The sequence below is a fragment of the Peromyscus leucopus genome, chromosome 6, assembly GCF_004664715.2.
Source record: "Peromyscus leucopus breed LL Stock chromosome 6, UCI_PerLeu_2.1, whole genome shotgun sequence".
In the NCBI taxonomy this organism is placed as follows: domain Eukaryota; kingdom Metazoa; phylum Chordata; class Mammalia; order Rodentia; family Cricetidae; genus Peromyscus; species Peromyscus leucopus.
In genome coordinates this window covers 61,382,945-61,403,284 of record NC_051068.1, presented here as the reverse complement: position 1 = coordinate 61,403,284, position 20,340 = coordinate 61,382,945, and the positions used below count along the sequence as shown (strand labels likewise).

The window sequence follows — 20,340 nt, the reverse complement described above, 5'->3', positions numbered from 1 at the left end:
GCCCAAAAATCTGCTCGGGCTGTCCATTTGTTCAGATGCATCCACCCCACCGCTACATACAACAAAGGTCCCTGAGCCATCAGGCCATTCTGTAGACCCTGGACTACGAGCATGGAGATCCCCAGGTCCCTGTTTCCCATGGAGCTCCTTTAGGTTAGACCTAGTTATGCCCAGTAAAACAAACAGCCACCTCAGAAACTGATGTCCTTACAGGCCGAAGCCGTGGTGCTTCAAAAACAAAGAAGGGTTAAGTTTGAAACTGCAAATCTTTGTGGTGGGGAACGTGGGGCAGGGATGGAGGTGTGTGGACACCTACCATTGTCCTCTGCTGTCTTTACACTCTTCAAAGTGTAAATGTTTGTGATCCCAAATTTTGGCTAAATAGAATTCACAGTAGCTTGCAATTTTCCTGGAGAGAGAGAGAGAGAGAGAGAGAGAGAGAGAGAGAGAGAGAGAGAGAGAGAGAGAGATGAGACTCTTTCCAGCATAAATATAAAACTAATTCCATGTCATAGTGTTGAATGTGTCATGTAGGTATGTTTGCCCTGAGTCCGCTGCCCTCTCTCTCTTGGAAAGGTGTCCATCAGTCACCCTACAGAAAGCCTGGCCATTCATCTACCTGTGCCTCCTACAGAGGGCTGCAGTGTGTTGGGGGTCTAGGGATCTAAGTATAGAAACTTTAACATTTTAAGAAAATAAAATAATAAATGTGGCATTTTGCACTCTTCTCTGTAGCCTAGGCCCAAGAAATCACCAGCAGAGTCCATTGTACAAATGCCTTTTACTCTATTATCTAATATACAGTTTAATGGCAAGCGCATAGAAATCAGTTGTATGCACAAACTCTACACAGTAAAGAGATTTGGGAGTGTAAGGAAATGTTTTCCATCCATTCTAAGATACCAGTTGTCAAGTATTTAGGACCCCCTTTCTTCAGAAGGAAGCCAGCAGGTTAGAAAGGATGAAAGGTAACGCTGGGTTTAACTCCAACAAATCCAGCTCCCTTTCCAACCTCAGCTTGACCTGGCCTGCAGAACTATGTAAACATGAGCTAATTACAATGCCGAGCATTTCATATGATTTCTCTCTCTCTCTCTCTCTCTCTCTCTCTCTCTCTCTCTCTCTCTCTCTCTCTCTCTCTCTCTTGACCCAATGTCAGGCTAAACTTGACCAGCAGTATCAGCAACAGAACACCTTCCTTGCTTGCTTAAGAAAATGGTTACAGGTATTTCTCTAAGTCCATTTGAGAAGCATTAGGATTCTGGTTAGTGCCTAGGCTGCGTGGAGCCTTGGGGTCCATTCCGAACTCTGCCAAAAACAAGCTAAAACAAAACATGGATTATTATGAGCTGGCCTTATTATTTGCTGTCGTAGCCTAAGTATGATTATTAAACATGCTTATTAAAAACAGAGACTTGCTGCAAGAGCATTTGTCTCCAAGCTGTTTCACCAAACGAAGTGCACACTTGATTCCCGGGGCACAAAGGGGCTAAGTCAACAGCTGGTCCTTTCTCGTACGTTCGTATCTCCTACAAAGTCTCCACATAGCATTCCCACAGGGACACACACACACACACACACACACACACACACACACACACACACACACAGACCCGTTCTATTGCTGACTCCTTGGTTTGTTTGGGAACTGCTTATCCTGAGAGTTGTGGCTTCAAATTCTCTATTTGTTCTTCTAGCTTCTTGGAAGGGTAAACAGTTTGAAAAGTTAAAGCCAGTAGCAAAATAAACCAGCAGCTAACCACTCGAACTTCACTCTTAGCCAGGCCTGCTCGACTGTTGGGAGAGGGTGGGTAAGAAAAGAAGTGCTGTGAGGTGTGGTACCGTGCGGCCGTGCGGGTGCAGTAGGACACGTTTTGACTCCACGTTTTCTGCTCCAGGTTGGAACGTTGTCGCAGCCGGCATGTTGTAAACGCTGAACCGGGGGTACACTAACAGTAGGTGTGGGTGAAGGCTTCCTGGGGAAACTCAGTGTGTAATACCGTCACTTTTTCTGTGGTCTCTTCCTCTGTCCTCACCTTCCCGAACTCTCGCACACACCCGAGGGGAGAAAAGGGACAGTTTGCTCTACAAGCAGGCAGGGACAAGGGTCCTCACATATCTTCTTACCTCATTCCTCTGTTGGGTAAGAGTTGTTGTCGATCTCTTGACCCTTATCTCACACAAACCGCCGCTGTTCTTGACAGGGAGATGTCGTTGGTGCTGCCATGGATATCAACACAGGAGAAAGCACTCTCCGTGTTAACACATTAGTAAATCGTTACTTAGCATCTGACACGAAAGTTCTACCCACTTAAGGATCGCCACCCAGTCAATGTTTGCTAAATTTAGAAGCAACTTGCTATTTAAATTCTGTAGCCTGGGGAAATAAAATGGCATTTTGCCAGTTCAAAAAAAAATTGTTAGAGTGAGTGGAGCATGGCCCAGTGGCCAAAGACACTTGTGACTCAGTGTTCTAGCCCTAGAACCCATGTAGTGGAAGGAGAAGACCGACTCCTCTGACCATCACAGACACACCGTGGCACGTGCACACCCACACACACATGCAAAATAAATAAGCAGAACAAAGATGGGGGAACCTCACAAAAGTTGTTTGCAAGATTACAGGGATGTGACATTTGCATGTTGTCGATCAGGTGTTGAAGGCAAGCTTGCACTCTGGCTGACAGTCACAATCTGCAGGTGTCCTTGTGAGACTCCCACCCTCCCGAGGAAACCGTGTGCCAGCCTTTCTTAGCAGTGGCCGCTGCTAGGTAGGTTTGTGAGCCTTTCATCTAGCTGTCGGTCTGTTTAACGACAGGATTGGCCATTTCTTTCTTTCAGCAATTTTCGGCTCCTAAGAGGCAGAGCTACGACCCGTAATCTAAACAAGCGACCCTGTCAGGTGTATCTTGTCAGAAGAATAAAGACAAAAAGCTTGAGCTAAGCAAACCTCAGTCTGTAGCATAAAAAAATGGGAGAAGCCATGTGGGAGGGAAAGGAAAAGAGATGAAATCAGTGTGTTGCTTCCGACGTGTGCCTGAGGGGACTGACTTCAGAGGATCCAAGGACCTACAGAGTCAGCACATGGGCTAAAGCTACTCCTTTAGCAAATAATTGTGCTTTATGATGATGGATATGCTTTAGAATGGATGCCGAAATTGAGTCATGCCGATGGGAAGTTTTTGTCAGTCAGTGGTTCCCAATGACAGATTAAACACGCTCTATTTCTTATTGGGGGGTGGGGGGACTGAGAGCATCTCAGAAGTCAAAGCCAGAAGAAAGAAAACGCATTCAGTGACAGGAATGGAACTTTAGAACTTTCTGGAAAGGCCTTTGTGGAAGAGAGCAGAGCAAGCTCCACAGAGAACAAGGAAAGCAGGTATGTCCCAGAGACATTCTGCTAGCTCTGGGGGATGTAACTAACGCACTCTGAGTGTCTTGCTCAGGAAGAGACGGCCACACTACCCTCCATTCAATGTCAAGGGGCAGTAGCAACAGCCACCTCCCAGCCGTGAACCTGGTGGCTTCAGGCACCCTGCTGTCAGGAGCCTTCCGCGCTTTCCCCACAGGCTGGTTGGTACATCTTCCTAATATATAGATGGAGTTCTCTGCTGGTCACAGCAAGCCTAGGCTGTGCATGTATGGGTGTGGTGGGCAGCACAGGAACATGTTGCCTCCTACACTGGAGAGCTGTGCGCTCCTTCCTTCCAGCTCTGTCAGACCGTCTACTGCGCAAAAGGAAAACAAGTCGACATAAGCAAGACCCATCTAGGCAGGGGTCCCACACCAAGCTGCTGGCAGGAAAGGGAAGCCCAAATGGCAGGAGATGATGCAGGATGCCACCCCCTTCTCAGACTGAAGGCCACATCTGCATACACGTGACTCTACTACAGAAGGTTAGAGACAGATGTGGAAAGTTGTGAGATTGACCTGTAAATACAGTAACCCGGCAGCAGTTTCTGGGTGAGTGAGTGGATGTGGTGAGGAGGAGAATTCTAAGCTTCAGGACATAGATGTCCAGTTACACTTCTCTACGGTGAAAAACCAAATGGAAGGTTGGTGGGTGATAGGGACTTAGGGTGTCCCACACATGGTGGACAGCCGATGAACAGCCAGATCATCTTACTCTAGTTGGAGTTTGTATGGTGGTAGTGAGCCTAAAGCAAACCACCAAAGCCAGGGCTTCAACTTCCACAGCCCGCTGTACAGCGGGAAAGGACCGAGGGGAAAAGTGCTGGTTTAAGGGGAAGGTGAGTTGACTTCCAGGCATTGAATCTGGACTGGTGTCACCACCAGGCGGATGTGGATTTGAGTCCCTGGCATAACTGAAGACAATCGGCTCTCATTTTCCTGGGCCCTTTCCAAGGATGGGAACCTAAGGCCATGTTTATTCATTTTTATTGCTTTTCTTTCAAAAAAGGCATCCAGATTAAAGTCAGAAACGATTCCCATGGGATTATAATGGACAATAGGAGATCAAGGGTTCTAAGAGCCTTGTGACTGTACTTAGAGGAAAAGAAGGGTCACTAGGGAGGCTACAGAGGCAGAGGGAAGGCCCCTGGGCCAGAACCAAGCTACAGATCAAAGGCAGAAGGGAGGAGGATGGGCCACCGGGCTTGACTCCTCTCAAGCGGCTCTTTTCTTGTGTTCGGAGAGCCCACCATGTTGCACAGGCTGGTTTCAAATTCGTAGGCTCAAGCCATGCCCTTGCCTCAGCTTCTGGAGTAGCGGGACCACAGGCAGGAGCGGAAAGGGGCTGGTCTTAGAACACATGCTCCCTACAGTGTGAGGTCACACAGGCCCGCAGGGCTTGGAGCAACAGGGAAGAGAGCAGCCTGGCCTCGGAGGGGAAAGGGGGCTGGCCTGGTGAGCCCTGCAGAATCTCTGTGAGTTGGAGGGCAGCCTGGTCTACAGAGCGAGTTCAAGGTCAGCCAGGGCTACATATAGAGACTCTGTTTCAAAAAAAAAAAGTCAAATAAAAAGGGAAAAGGACATCATCTCGCAGCTCACACTTAACACTTGTTACTCTTTTACCTGGGTAGCAATCAATATTCATTTTGACTGACATGGGTTCCTAGCCCGAGACCAGCCTGGATATTCTCAGTGTTTGTGAATCATGAAATATATATATAAAATCAATGGCCAAAGAACCATCAAGAAATGGGCAGGCACTGTTTTGGAGTCTAGATAGTTGGCTGATTGGAACTAGCACTTTCTCTTCTCCTAGGCAAGGCTCGCGTTAGGAGGTGAGGAATTATGTTGCGGAGTTCAGGAGCTGAGGACCAGGCGGAGTAGCTCCGACCCTAGAGCTTGGGAAAGTTCTGTTCGGTTATCTGGGCGCACCCAGAAAGGGTAGGATGACTTCATTCCCGCAGAGGGCGCTTCCCGCCCGGGCAGCTGAGGTGCCAGCAGCCGGTTTGTCCAGGATAAGTTTTCTTTGACTACTCCTTCTCTGCCTGGCGTCGTCGCAAGTCACTTTGAAAAAAAAAAAAAAAAATGCGATTAGACTGACTTCCCTGTTTCCTTCAATGAGTGGGCGGGCTCTTCCCAGTTCCCAGACAGAGCTCCTTCATTCAGTCAGATCTGTCATTCTTTTTTTTTCTTTTTTTCTTTTTCCTTTAATAAAGCTGAAAAGTTTGTTACCATCATTGAGAAAAAGGAACATAAAGGAGAGGGAATGGAAAGGAGGGGGGAGGGAACGGAGGGGAGGGGAAGGAAGAGAAGAGTTGGGGAAGGGAGGGGTAAGAAGGGGGGGGGAGGGAGAAGAAACAATTTGGCCTGCGGCACAGAGGACCTGATCTCCAGATTGCTCTGGACCGCCAGGGAACTCGACTATCGCTGCCCAAAGCTCGGGGAAGAAGCTATGGTGGAGCGGAGCGTGCTCCGCGCGGAGGTGTGTGAATGTGTGCGAAGGTGCGTGCGTGCCTACGAATGTGTGTGGGGTGTCCATGCGTGTGCGCAGGGGAGGGTGTCCAGCAGACGGCTGCAGAGGTTCCTTTGTGGAAGGCGGTGACCTGCTCGGTAGCGAACGTGGCGCCTCCCCCTCCGCTCCCTCGTTCCACTAGGACACCAGGACTCATCTTCGCCCTGCGGCAATTTCCATCTCCCTCTGAGGTTGCCCGCCCAGCCCCGCGCCGGGCTTCAGGTGCCAGGAGCAGCGTGCTGGGCGGCGGCTTTCGAGTCTCGGGAGCCCGGAGCTGGCTAGGGCGAGCACGGTGGCGGTGCCGTTCGGGTGGAAGGGGGAGCGAGGGAGGCAGCCGAGCAGGAAAGGGCGTGCTGCCCTTTGCGGCCGGCTCGAGGAGCAGCCGGGTAGGCAGCATTGTTACCTGCAGCGGCCCCGCCCCTCCGCACCGCCCTGCCCCCTCGCCGTCCCTGGCCTGCAGTCCTGCGGAGAGACGGCGGCGCCGGGACAGCGGGCGGAGGCTGCGCGGGCGCCGGGAGCGCGGGCGCGGTGAGTGCGGGACTGGAGAGGGAGCCGGGGCTGCGAGGCTGGCTTAGGGGATGCCGGAGCGAGCGGCGGCGCGGGGAGGATGCGGGGAAGCGCGAGCTCCGCACCCCACTCCGGGGACCTGGTCTGTGAGCTCGGGCCCTGTGCCCCGAGGCGCACACGCGCCGGGCTGGCCCCGCATTGGACCCCGGAGCTCGGTTGCGGCGCTACCGGTGGGTGGGACTTCGGGGGTTCGGTTAGCTTTCTTGGCACCGACGCGGGTCGCGCAGGTCGCAGGAGCCCCTCTTAGCGAGGACTCGCCCCGGCCACAGTGGTGTGGGGCTTCCCACGCCTGCACAACCTCCCTGGAAGTTGACGTCCGAAGTGGCGCCCGCGCTTGTGGAAGAGTAGGGACGCAGCAGCAGCCCGGGCTGGCGGTCATCCCCGGTCCCTGCGTGTGCCGGATCTCCACCTCCAGCCCGAGACTCCTTTTTGCGTTTCTGTCGCGGGCTGATCCCCTCTCCCATGGTGTAGAGCCGCAGTGCGGCCGTGAGCCCTTCTCCTCGGAGCCCGCGGCTGGGGACCACACGGGGTCGCCGCAGCGGTAGTCCAAGCGGCTGGCGACCACCGATCCTAGAAACACGGGCTCCGCAGTGAACCGGGCGCCCGAAGTCGGCTGGGACACTGGGACAGGGCGAACCACTCCGGGTCGGGTCGGCACTGGGGGAACCCCTAGGGGTAGAGCAGCTGGCGCGGACACTCCGATGGCCTCTGAGCTGATCGGGGACTGGGATGTCCCGGGCCTCCTGGCAGCGTAGGGTCGAACCCTTCTCAAGAAGGCTGTTCTTACTGTCCCAGCCGGGGAGCCTGCGCGGCGCGTGTGGGCGTCTCTCCGCCGCGACGCGCGCCTTCCCGGCCCAGATAAGGCGGCCTGTGGGCGAGCGCGGCCCAGGGACCGCCCACTCGGAGCCCGCCTGCTGTCCTGGGATCCTAGGCTGCGCGGCTGCTGGACACTGGTGGCCTTCGGGGACTCGGGCTCAGCGCAGCCGGAGCCGGCGGAGCCGGGGGCCCCTTTGGTGAGTGGATCCGTCCGAGCGCTGTACTAGAGACCAAAGGAGGTGGTGAGCAAAGACTTGGGAGGTAACTGTTCATCTTGCCTGGAAAGATATCGTGTCCTGGCTGCTCCCTCCCTGCCCTGGTCGGGGCGGCTTTCATAAAGACCTGGAGCTAGTGTGTAAAGAAATTCTGCCTTGAGTTGGGCCCTCCGAGGACACTCTATCTGGTTCCCAGTTGCCTTTCTGGAGCGTCTGTCCCTCCAGGAGCATCCTTTGGCACTCCCGGGCCTATTCTTCCCTGGCTTGGGGCCTGGGAGAGAAGGAACTGAAAATGTGCGTTCAGAAGCAGGCGTTCTCTCGCAGCTGTGAATGTTTGTTTATGTGATGTGACAGATTAAACCTGCCGTCATGGATTCTCGCTGCCGGCTGAAGTGCCAAGTCGCAAACTGGTTGTCTATTTCTTAATCTAGAAAGGGTTTGAAAAGGCAGGTCGAGGTGGAGGAATGTTCCTTAAGGAGTGAGTAGAAAGAAGGGAATAATATTTTAGAAAGGCGGAACTTGCCCCGGCCCCGGCCCTCTTTTCCCAACTAAGAATACTGTGTAGCGCAGTCTTTTCCTCAGTTCATCAGGTGTACCGTCCGGCCTGCACTTCCAACCCAGGCCTCATCTGTGACACATGTCGAGATGGAAGAGGAAAGTCATCTGGCTCTGGGTCACTTTTTATTATTGTTGAGCAGAGCGGTCTAGAGGAAGACCCTGGTTAGCAGTTAGGCAGAAGCCAGACCGCTCTTCTAGGAACTCTTAGGAACATTCTTATTCTAACCCTGTGTGCTGGCTGATCCTACGCTTAGGTGAAATCCGAAATACTGAAATCCGAGTTAAAAGGTGCTCAACTGAGCAGCATCCCCTCCAGAGAGAGGGGCAGCACCCCCACCTCTGATGGACCATGGTTATCACTCCGAGGGCTTGGAGATGGGTTCTGCCTTCAGAGAGCCTATTCGTGACAGTCCTGCATTTAACAGCTTCCTCCCTGCTGCTGAGGTCCCCCGTTGGGGAGATGTTAAATACAAGCCTGCCTCTGTTTGTCTTGGGGAGATTGATGGGATCCTTGATGATTCCCAGACAGAACCAGGGCCGACCCCATTGTCCCTGCCACCGACTGTGAGAAACAGGCAAGGGGTATCATCTGTCAGGGTGTTTGCATCACCCTCGTTTCTCCTAGCGTCCTTGAGAGTGGGCAGTGTCATCTCTGCTGTGGACAGTATGATGGACTGTTTGTTGTGCATCCTCTATTTTAATACCACATGATACCACATGTGACTGGAAGGAGTCGGAACGCTATCTGTGCCCTCTTGTTCCTGTCACCTCTGTAGCATTGGAGACCCTGCCCAGGGTCGGTAGTAGGGACGCACAATGAAGTAATGGTATAAAAGCATGAGCATGTAGCTAATCATCACCAGTGAACTGACTCAGTTGATGCTGTTGGGAGCTAAGATCTTTGAGTGTTGTGTGTGTGTGTGTGGGGGGGGGGTTGCCAGATAAAGGGACCAGGGACTGTATGGTACATTTCCCTTTGTCCCTCTAACGTCTTAAAATGACGTTCTTCTCTCAGGGTGGGAAGTAGTTATAGAGTTGTATCAACACACAGTTTATGTGTGGCACTTTTTAACTATTGCAAGTGTTTATCCGGTACTTGGGCTGTGTGCAGCACAGTCCTCAAAAAGTCTTCGTCCTTTGGGCTGTAGATGTCAGAAGACAGTGACTGATGATGTCACACTGCCTTTGAGTATTCAACCTTGTCACTTCAGAGTTTCTACCTATGCACTGAGGGGGTTAATACTACACCTTTAAGTATACTTAACTGATACAGAATGAATTATCACTTCCTAGATCAGTGTTTTAACTTACCCCCTCCCCTAGCCCCTCAGTGCTGGGGATCCAATTCAGGGCCTTGGGGGTAGAGGACGTGCCTGCGTGCATGAAGCTTCTGTGTTCAGTCCCCAGCACTGGGTGGAGGTGGGGTGAGATGATATATAAGTATATCAGTGTATGTGGGCCTGGAAGTGAGTTGGAGAATTAGCAGCTTTTTAAGGGTTATTTTATGCATAGAAAGTATATAAAATATGTAAGAATAAACTGCCAGGATGACCTGTACAGTCTTGAAAAAAAAGAGGAGTTCAAATGTAACTATAAACTGTAATTGACAATGAGTCATGATCGCTTTAGGGGTGCCAAGTATGAAGACAGCCTAGTTATGCCCCTAATGGTAATTATGAAAACTCCTTCTAAAAGCCAGTTCCATCTCTAGTGAACCAGAAATCAGCTTAGATACATAGGTCTGGATAACTTTACTTAGGTGCTACCCAGTGGTTACCGCTGAATACACCGATACCATTGAAATCATGGAAGTGATTTTTTATCAAATTGTTAATTGGGAATGTCGTTTTCTATTCAATACTTAAATTGTCCGGGACTGAACTTAGTGGTAGAACCCCAGCTTAGTGGTAGAACACATCCTTAGCAGGTGGGTTGAATGCCCAGCTCCAAAGTGAGAAAGAAAGGGCTATCAGCTCAGCAGCTAAGGGAGGGCTGCCTGGTTGGCATGCAAAAAGGCTGGGCTCAATCCCCAGCTCACAAATAATAAACAAATAAACAAACCTCAGACAGTTAAATCTTTCATAAATGCATTTGTCCCATAACAGAGACAACAGCTTAGCATGTGGCCACTGAGTATTAAAAGAGAGGGGGGCAAAAATCTCACTATTTTCGAACTCTGGTAGCAAAGTGAAGATATTACACATATTTCTAAGCAGCCAGGACTTTTGGCATCTCACCTCTAGACCCAAGACATGTTTTCTCAGATTTATTATTATTATTTTTAACTGTGTGTATGTACATATTAGTGCACATATGTGCATGAGTATGTGTACTTGAGTGCAGGTAGCCTTTGGAGGCCCAAGTGTCAGATCCCCTGGAGCTGGAGTTACAGGTGGTTGGGAGCCACCTGACATGGATGCTGAGTACTTGCAAGTCATTTTAAGCAAATGAATTATCTGTGAGGATAAATGAAAACAGTGCACACGAACAATTATTATTAGAAATAGTTAACTACATTCCTGAATTAGCGCATTTTTCTTACACTAGCCAGTGGGAAAGGTATTCTCCGATTTCATAGATGAAAAATGCTGAAATGTAGGTGAGGTCATCCACCTCTGCTCAGATTGCGGCTCGAGGAAGTTGCAGAGCTGGGCTCTGAAGGGACAGTGTTTCTAGACTACACTCTCGCTCCCCAGGAAGTCCCGCCTATTATATGTGGTTGTATGTACAAGGTTTCATACTGTCTGAATTAGTGACATCCTTTGACGGTTTATCCTGTGTAACCCAGTGTTGTGTGAACCACTTGTGTCTGCAAGTCGAGGCTCTTCTCACGGTGATGACATAAGCTGATAATTATAGCCAGAAAAGTCATGTAAAAAGCTCCCTCTTCACCTCTTCACCCCTCTCTCACCTGCCTCCTTGTGAGAAATGTAGTTATTTTGACCCTCTTTCTAATTCAGTATAAAGCCAAAACCAAACATCTGTAGGTCCATAAAAATACAGATAAGTGAGTTGTATTGATAAGGGCCAGACATGTGGCGAAGCTGATAGGGCAGTGTGCCCTTGTGCATCTCCTCTTTGTCATAGTGTCACAGCAGCAGAAAAGGCAGGCGACAAGTTTAGGGTCTCTGAAGAGTGGTTTTTCCAGAATCTAAGATCACAGCATTCGAAGGGGTGATAGGAGTTATTTAATGTACTGTAACTTTAGAGAGGAGAAAATGGAAGTCTAGTGAGATGATGTAATATGCCTGGCACACTTTTCTCCAGTTGGGGGATCCACATCACCCCGTGGAACAGGAACATGGTGACCCTGGCTCCAGAGAAACGAGCTGGGCCATTATTGTCTCGAGTGCCCCACCTGCTCCCTTCAACATGGAAAATGCCTTTTGACCCAGTGACTGGAGAGAACATGTCCAGACTGGAAAAAGGCAGGGTCACTAAGTAAGCACCAAGCGCCTAACACTTGAGCAATTTGGGCAGTTTCCCCAAGGGCTGGGATACATCGTCCAGGAGAGGAAGGAACCTCTTGGTACACAAGGAGTTTATTCATAAAGGAAAGGCTCCCGGTCTTAGAGCAGGCGCTGGTTACGTACGTGCTTCATTGATTAATGGGAGGTTTCCAAATTGGTTTTATTGCTGATTCTTTGGCAGTTTTTCCCAGTAGCAAAGTGTGGTTTGGATTTAGAAAACTATGTGTTCATTCCAGGGTGCCTTGAGATATCCTCTTGACCTCAATATCTACCCATTGTGGGCCAGCCTACCCTGGCCTCCGAAAGGGACAAGCTAGAGGGAAACCCTTTTCCAGCACTGACTTTCAATTTGCTCCGTCTTCACAGGTCAGAAAGCTGACATGAGGCACAATTGCCTTCTCTTCTGGCAGCAGACTCGTGGGCCAAGAAGTACGACTAGAGTTTGATGTTTGTGTCTGCTTCTCCAAGGTCAAGGAATTAGCTCCTTAGAAGGCAACAGTACTATGCATGTTATGAATTGTGTCTCCCTGGCCAGCGATAAAGAAAATGGGACTCTTGCCACGGCAGCTGCATTCATGGCTGGGCAGACGTCACCCTCTGCATCTCCTCCTCCTCCTCCACCGCCTCCACCTCCACCTTGTCCACATTCAGGAGAGGGCTTCCTCCCCTCCCCACCTCCTCCTCTGCCACCCCCACTTCCTGGGGGACCTCCTATCCCCCCTCCTCCCCCCGGACTCCCCCCAGTTTCTCACGTGAATGGCTACAGCTCCCTGGGTAAAAAGAAACGGCTGCGAAGCTTTTTCTGGAAAACCATTCCAGAGGAGCAAGTTCGTGGCAAGACCAACATCTGGACCTTAGCAGCCAAGCAGCAGCACCACTACCAGATCGACAAGAAGACCATTGAGGAGCTTTTTGGGCAGCAAGAAGACACCTCCAAGGCTTCTCTTCCCAGGAGAGGAGGAGCTTTGAACTCATCCTTCAGGGATGCCCGGGAAGAGGTGAGAAGGGAACCTGAGGGTGGGGAGGGGGCAGAGGCCGGTGGTCGTCGCTCTGTATTGGAGTTGCGTGTTTCAGATGATTTGGGAGATTTCACTGAGAAGTGAGAGCATGCAAGCTAGATGTGCTGTGAAAACCACAGGAAGGGCTCTCACACGCCGAGCTGGAGCTGAGCAACAGAAGTGTAGGGAGCGCGTGCGTGCGTGCGTGCGCAGGATCCTCCCAGGCATCCCCACGGATTATGACCTCATACAGAGAACACATGAGTTGGGGCTGCTGGGCTCTGGCCTCTCAGCACCACCCTGTTGCTCGCAAACGTGCTGTCGTTTTCTCAGGGAGAGAAGTTCAGCTGGAAGCTAGAGTTTGTAGCCCGGCCTGGGATGGAAGGCTGGGCTCTGGAGTTCAGCTGTCTGGGATGAGCTGGGGCCATCTGGGATCAAATGCCTTGTGTTAAGTGGCGTAACTACTACTAGACTGCCTTGGGCTTCCTTCCCCTCATCGTGCCCTCAGCATGTGTTTTGAGATGGCCTCCATCCCGCCCATCTCTGAATTAAGTTACGGCCTTTGTGGAGACGGATTACTAAAGAGCCAAAGTATCAGGCTATTTTGAGACAGTTTTTATAAGAAGCGTGTTTCCAGTTAGCACCAATGTGTTTCTTTGAAGGAGGAAGCAGCAGTTAAATTACCAAACACAAAATACAACTCAATATAAATCCTTTGCTTTAAATCTGTTGTAAAGGATCGGAGAAAATAGGTCATCGATGGGGCTGCCTAGATAAGAAAGTGGGCGGGGCCCTGGGGTGAAGCATTCGCTCCATGCATTATTGAATTCTTGAGCCAACAGTGTTGACCTCTTTTCTCTTCATGGCTTAGGAACACGTTAACTCCTTCCGCCAGGCCCCGAGGTCCTTTAAGATGGTTGTATGACCCCCCTGAAATCGCTGAGAGGATTCTTATAAAATACAGGGAGGGAGCAGGGTTGTTGTGTCTAATAAACTGCAGTGAGTTGGGAAAGTCGGTCATCAGAGGCTGTGGTGTCGTCAGCACTGATCACAGGCTTTTCTGTCTGCCCTTCATTTGGTCACCTGCCCTTTCAGTATTGGAAGGGACTCAGGGTTCATTTCCTTAGTGCCCTGGTCTTGGCCCAGCTCCCAACAGAAGGGCCTGATTGCACAGCTGGTCACGTCTCACCCTTGTCTCCTGGTTCTCCCTGCTGAGGTGACTGGACAGGTGTGTGTGGACCTGGGGCACCTGTCCCACAGAAGCCCCTGGAACAGAAGGGGTTCGGCTTAGTGTGCCCCTGGGGAGGCAGTCCTCAGTTAAGAGAAGACGCTTCCGCTAGGAACTTGGGAAATGTCAAGGTGTTAAGGGCGACTTACTGCTTTCCACTCGAGAGGCAAAGAGCAGGGTAGAGCCCCTGAGAGAGGAAGCACGAAGCAGTGTTGTGAGCCGTTCTCAGTCACGACAGGAACAGAAGAGTCCATTTCCAAGCCAGATCCAAAGCTCAGGAGCAAATGTCTTTCTGTCCACCTTCTTCTGTCCCTGCGGCCTACATCATAGACATTTATGCTTTTTTTCTTTAACTTCCTTTTTCAAAGAGTTATTTTTAAATTGTGTGTGTGTGTGCCTGTTCATTTGAATTGAAGGGCGCTCTCATGCCCTAGTGCGTGGGTGGAGATCAGACTTCTCTGTTGGTCCTTACCTTTCATCTCCTCTGGTTGTTCGCCACAACTCAATACCAGGACAGCTGGCCCCAGAAGCTTCCAGAGATTTTCCTGCCTCTGCATCCCGCCTTCGCGCAGGAGTGCTGGGATTGGGAACTTGTGCTACGGCGGTCCGGTTTTTGGGTGGGTTCTGAGGAACCGATCCAAATAATGGATATCGGGAGGTCATCAGGCTTATTTGGCAAACACTTTACCCACTTGAAAGAATTATGTTTAATTTTGTAGGAGATTTATTCATTTGATTTTCATGTGTATGAGGGTTTTGCTTACATATGTGTCTGTGTACATACATGTGTATGTAGTGCCCTTGGAAGAAGCCATTGGAATAAACTGGAGTTAACAGATGGTTGTGAGCCGCTGTGTGCTCCCCAAACCCAGGTCCTCTATATAAACGCTTAACCACTGAGCTCTCTCTCCAGCCCCTGAATTTGTTGTTAGTGTTTAAATGCTGTGAATGGGATCCAGAGCGTTGCGTTTGTGAGGCAATTATTCTAATACTGAGCTGAACCCTGAGCCCTAAAAGTATATATTTCATTGTAAATTACATATAAAATTTATTGCCTTAACTGTTAGTTGAATGGTATCGCGTGCATCCATAGTGTGGTGCTGACACCATGGTTCATCTCCAGAGCCCTCCCCCATTACAAACCTGAGCTGCATACCCATTAAACAAGGACTTCTTATCCCCCGCCCCTGTCTCTTAACCTGGTGTCCTCCAGGTCCATCTAAGCTAGAGCATGAGTGTGTCAGAATCAAGTCCATGGAGTATTTATTCCATTGTATACTTATACCGCACCTTGTTATAAATCCCTCCATCCCTGGATAACTGTGTTACTTCTACTGCTGGCGAATGATGAACATGGGGTGCAGAGACAGTGCTCTTGAGTCTCATGGGTCTGACTCTTAAGAGACAGCATGTTAAAGTTAACATGGGTCCATGCCAAGAGATGATCCGACCCCCTCAGCTCCTCACTATGCAGGAATGGGGAGTTTAGATTGGTCCTTCTAAGTTCATGCTCGTTGACGTCGTCACCTGAGAGATCACTGGGGATCATTTTCAGCTTCTCGCATTACCTTCAACATGACTGGAGATAAGCCGGTGTGTGCCATTTTCTTTCCTGACTGGTTGAGCAGGGCCACTCTCTGACAAAGATCAGCTATAAATCTCCCAGCTCACCCTGCAGTGCGTGGAGTCCAGGGTCAAAGCAATAGTCCTCACCCTCCGTCCGGGTGCCCTGGAGAAAAAGCTGAGCAGTGTGGTCCTCGGAGGGCCTGCTCCCGAGCCCAGACACGGGACACTAGCACGTCACAACAGGCCATAATTCTGGAGGTTCGGACGTGCGGAGGAGGAGCAGGTTGGGTCCCTTGTCATATAATAACCTCACATGGAAATAGCCTGATATTACATGATTGGCTTTCATTTTAAAGGGCTTATAGAGCATTACTAGAAAGTTCCATTGTGCTCCAGAGGAGGAATTTGCTGGAGGGTAGGGAAGATGTTGGTTTGGGAATGGCAGGCATAGAAAGAGCAGCACTTAAAATAGTAAATTGGGGGGAGGAGGTTATGAAACGCTACCATCCTTGTATGCTTGTTACTAAAAATTAACTTGGGAGATCACAGATGTGATGGTGTCATAGTAATTAAGCTGTAATAAAGCAATTGGAGATACACTGATATATACTGGGCTCCTAATAAAAGGTTCGGCTCAGATTTCACTTCACGGTTCACTGATGCCGTCCCTGAGGAGCTGCCGAGTTCCTGTCCATCCATTACAGATGTGCTGAGTTCTCAACACTGCTGTCAGCTGAGTCTCTGTCTCCCAATGCTGGTGGGAGTTGGCTTTTTGTCTCCCTTTATAATTTGAGCCATTCTTTAAAAAACAAAAAACAACTTTATTTTTAATGTTTAATTTATTGGTATGTGTTTGCTTGTCTGGATGTGCACCACATATGTGCAGGAGCACTCAGAGGCCAGAAGAGGGATTCAGATCTCTAGAACTGGAGTTACAGGTGGTTGTGAGCTACCATGTGGGTGCTGGGAATGGAACCTGGAGCCTCGGTTAGAGCAGTATGTTCTCTTAACCACTGAGCCAGCTCTTTAGCCCCCTTGAGTGACTTTTGGGGGGGGGGTAGGGGGAGGTTTCGAGGCAGGGTTTCTCTGTGTAGTTTTGGTGCCTGTCCTGGAACTCGCTCTGTAGACCAGGTTGGCCTCGAGAGATCCGCCTGGCTCTGCCTCCCGAGGGCTGGGATTAAAGGCGTGCGCCACCACTGCCTGGCCTTGAGTGACTCTTAGGGATGAGAACATGGTTTACCAAGTTGGTGAACTCCAAAGAAAACAAATGGAGAACTAAAACAGAATGGCCCAGTGCAGAGGGTCCATGGTCTCAGGCAAGGACAGATCAGAACTGGGGCTCACCAACTATCGTTCACCGTGGTGTGACGGTAAGTGAATGTTGGCACGGTGTAGACAGTGAGCTGGGAGAAGAGGAAGGGAGTGAGAGAAGAGGGAAGAGGAGGAGTCAGGAGCAGGGAGGGAGGCCACAAGAATGATGGCTCTTTCTAGATGCGTGAGCTGTGCTGCTTCAGCCTCCCACGCCCTCATTTGAGAACCAGTCCTTCCCCTCTAGTCATGATTGCATTCCCAGTACGTTCTGAGATCCTGGGAACTGCTCACACTCAACAGCTGTAGACTGAGATAGAGTTTATAGATGAAAACAGTATGTATAGTTCAGGTTTCTCGCTTTCTTTTTTTTTTCCCCCTCTCATACAATAAGAGGTTCCAATAGATAGCCAACCAAAACTGAAACGGTGAAAAGCTGTCAGAGACCAGAGTGAAGTGAGCCTGTCCTGGAAGGAGGAAGATTTAAAATAGTTTTGCTTTTCGGTTTTGAGTGGGGTGGAAACCGTCACCGTGTCAGGTGACCGGCACATGTAAGGATGTCCCAAGTGAAAGGGGTTTGAAGGGCTGAGACTTGGCTCCATGCTAGAGAGCGTTGCTTAGCAACGCTAAGGCCAAGCTGCACCACTGGCACCAGGAAACCGAGAGCCCAAACCGCAAAACCTGAAACACACCACCAAGGAAAACACACCAAGTGACTGAAAGTTTTTTTTTCCTTCCATCTTGAAAACATGCTAAATGAAATAAGCCCACCACACAGGGGAATTCCAATTCTGCCTAGATAGAGGTACCCAAAGGGCTAGAGAGAGGTCAGTCAGCAAAGTGCTTGCCTCAAAAGCATGAGGGCCTGAGTTCGATCCCTGGGACTCCCAGGAAAATGCTGAGAGTGGCGGTGCACGCTTGTAACCCTAACACGTGGGCGGCGGCGGCGGCGGCGGCGGCGGCGGCGGCGGAGACAGTTGGATCCCCGGGGCTCACTGGCCTGCCCATCTAGCCTAACTGGTGAGCACTAGGCCAGCGACAGGCCCTGTCTCAAAGGAGAGATGCACAGTGTTCCTAAGGATGATTCAGGCAGTTGTCTTCTGGCCTACACATACATGTGTGTAAACCAATGTACATAAACACACACACACACACACACACACACACACACACACACACACAAAAAAAAAAACAGAAAATGAGGATGGAAAAACTCATGGCAATAGAAAGTGCCAGCCAGGGTCATTGGCTAGGGCAAGGTATGGTAACAGGCAGCTACTTTTTAATGGGTTCGGGGCTTTGGTCTTGCAAGATGTGAACACTTTGGAGCTGGATGGCATCATAGGTACCATGTGGGTCCACATAGTGCTATTGAGCTGTACACCTAGAAAGGGTCACGATGCTAAACATTATACACGGTTTCCTACAACTTAAACAAGTTTCTTCTTCCTGGAAAGGATGTGGAAGGTGGGGCTTTATAAAAGACTGATGCTAAGGAGAGGCGTAAGAATTGTGGGCTGGGGCTTTAGCGTCGTGGTAGGGCCCTTGTCATGCATGACACGCTGGACTTTGGGTTCTAGGCCTATCTGAGAGAAGGGGGCTGAGGGGGGGGACCTGACGTATCGCATGCAGGGGGGACGGAGCTGGAGGGAGAGGTGGCAGGGCCTCCATGGCTGGATTGGCACATCCCTAGCTTCTAGTAGCTTGTCTCCTCTGACTTAGCTTTTACAGCCCACTGGGATCTCTTTCGAGTGCCTCTGTGTGTGTGTGTGTGTGTGTGTGTGTGTGTGTCTGTCTGTCTGTCTGTCTGTCTGCAGCACACCACCGGCCAGTCCTAAAGGGCTCTGCAGCTGAAACACTAGCTCTGTGGAAGCCCGAGTTTGGGAAGTGAGATAAGCTCCTTACATGGGCGGTGATAACCCTCTTTGAAGGGCTTTAACAAACACCTTTATAACTGTTCTAAGGATCCCGTTTGATAAGGCAGCAGAATCGGGCACTGGGTAAGCCCAGGGTGCCCGAGAGCAGGCGCTGTCCTCAAGTGTTATCTTTTGTCCCTTGTTCCTTGTTTGGGTGAAGGGCTGGCCTTTGTTTTCTTGGTAAGCTGATCAGTCATGACCAGCCCAGGCTTTTCCTTAGAGACCGGCTGACTGTGACCAATTCCAGAAACTGCTTGGGCTGTGGGCACATCTCCTCCAGGCTAGAGCTGCCCTTGAATGGAGCATGTTGGCTGCCTCTCTGGGGTGGCTTAGGCTCCTGGAGGCTGGACTGCCTGGTGAGAACATGATGTCACCAGGCATCCCACACTAACAACTCCAGGGGTGCCCCTAGACTTGGCCAGACACTGTGATTGGCTGCTTTTCACAGACCTGTCCACATTTCTGGAGGAGCCTCCCCACCTTGGTGTATGGGGGAGGGGGCCTACATTTATTGATTCCATGGGAGACCCACCAGTACTAAGCTCACAGGAACCCGAGGGGAGAGGAATCAGAGAGAACCAGGCTGACATTCTGTTCCAGCACTGCTTTGGGAAAGCCACAAAATGACATCTCTGAGGTGCAGTTTCCTTATCTGTCAAATAGGGATAATAAGAGTAATTTCTCCCCTTGCTTTTCCAGCAGTGGTGGCTATGGACCTGTGCCAAGTATTCAGAGCCCCAGAGGGTGGAGGGGTGAACAGGATGAGGGTGGGGTTGGAAGTGTAGAGGGAGGAAGGATGCTGCAGCCCAGGCTGAAACACGGCAAGAGGTGGCAATTTCGTGAGAGAATTATCCAACAGGTTTGTTTCCATTCTAGGTAGACACGGACACCACTGCATCAGGGTACGTGTTCGTACTTGTGGCCTTTTAATTTACAAGTTTTAATGAGCAGTTTTCTGCCTTAATAAATTGAGATTCCTCATTCCAGTAGGAGCTTTCCTCCTTAGAGTGATAGGGTTCACAGGCTTAATTCCCACTTTCTTTCCCTTCCTTCCCACTGAACTTGAACCGCAGCCCCTGGGTAGGATTCCAGTTAAGGAGGGTGCCCGCTCTCTCAGCTTGGAAGCTTATTTTATGGCTGGCAGGTGATTGTGTTAACATCAAATAAACCCATGGGTTAGTAAATAATGAGATTGTTTGAGATTAGCCTTCAAAAGGAGGCAACCATACCTTGTAAAAATTTAACCTTATAGCCAGGAAGTGACATTAACGGTCTTGCTTGTTGCTTACAAACTTGAAGCGACCCTGAGATGCAGAATTTGGTCTGAGACCTGAGTCTCTTTTGTTCTCAGTGAATCCCTGTCTCTATTTCACCCAGCCTCCCTTTACCAAAAGACAAATGGGAAAGGTGACAGTGATTTTAGCTTACCTTCTATCCTCCACCGTGGATATTTACTTCCAGAGGTAAAGATCACTTCTCAGCAAGGCCCCAGAAGTTGTAATTTATAGTTTAATAAGATCTCAAATTATTGCTTTTGAACATTTAAAACTTGTTACAGTTCAATCTGGGTTTGGATGGCACAATAGAATAGTTCTGTCAGCGTTTGCTAAGCCAAAAGGTGCTATACCATGCCAGGCATGGTGGTGCACATACTTAATCCCAGCAGGCAGATCTCTGGGATTTTGTGAGTAGCCTGGTCTACACAGTAAAACTGTATTATTACGTGGACCTTTTAACTCAGAGTCAGAAAAGTGAGGAAATAAATGTATGGATCT

At 50.0% G+C, this 20,340-nt stretch overlaps 1 protein-coding gene across 1 annotated transcript in view; it reads left to right on the top strand.

The window, feature by feature from the left end:
- The first annotated feature begins 6,406 nt into the window (after nucleotides 1–6,406).
- Fhdc1 (FH2 domain containing 1) overlaps nucleotides 6,407–20,340 on the top strand; it is a 38,485-nt gene continuing 24,551 nt past the window's right edge. The window contains 2 exon segments of the mRNA XM_028894280.2: nucleotides 6,407–6,451; nucleotides 11,916–12,547. Coding sequence (XP_028750113.1) covers nucleotides 12,053–12,547 — 495 coding nt within the window. The 5' untranslated portion in view covers nucleotides 6,407–6,451; nucleotides 11,916–12,052.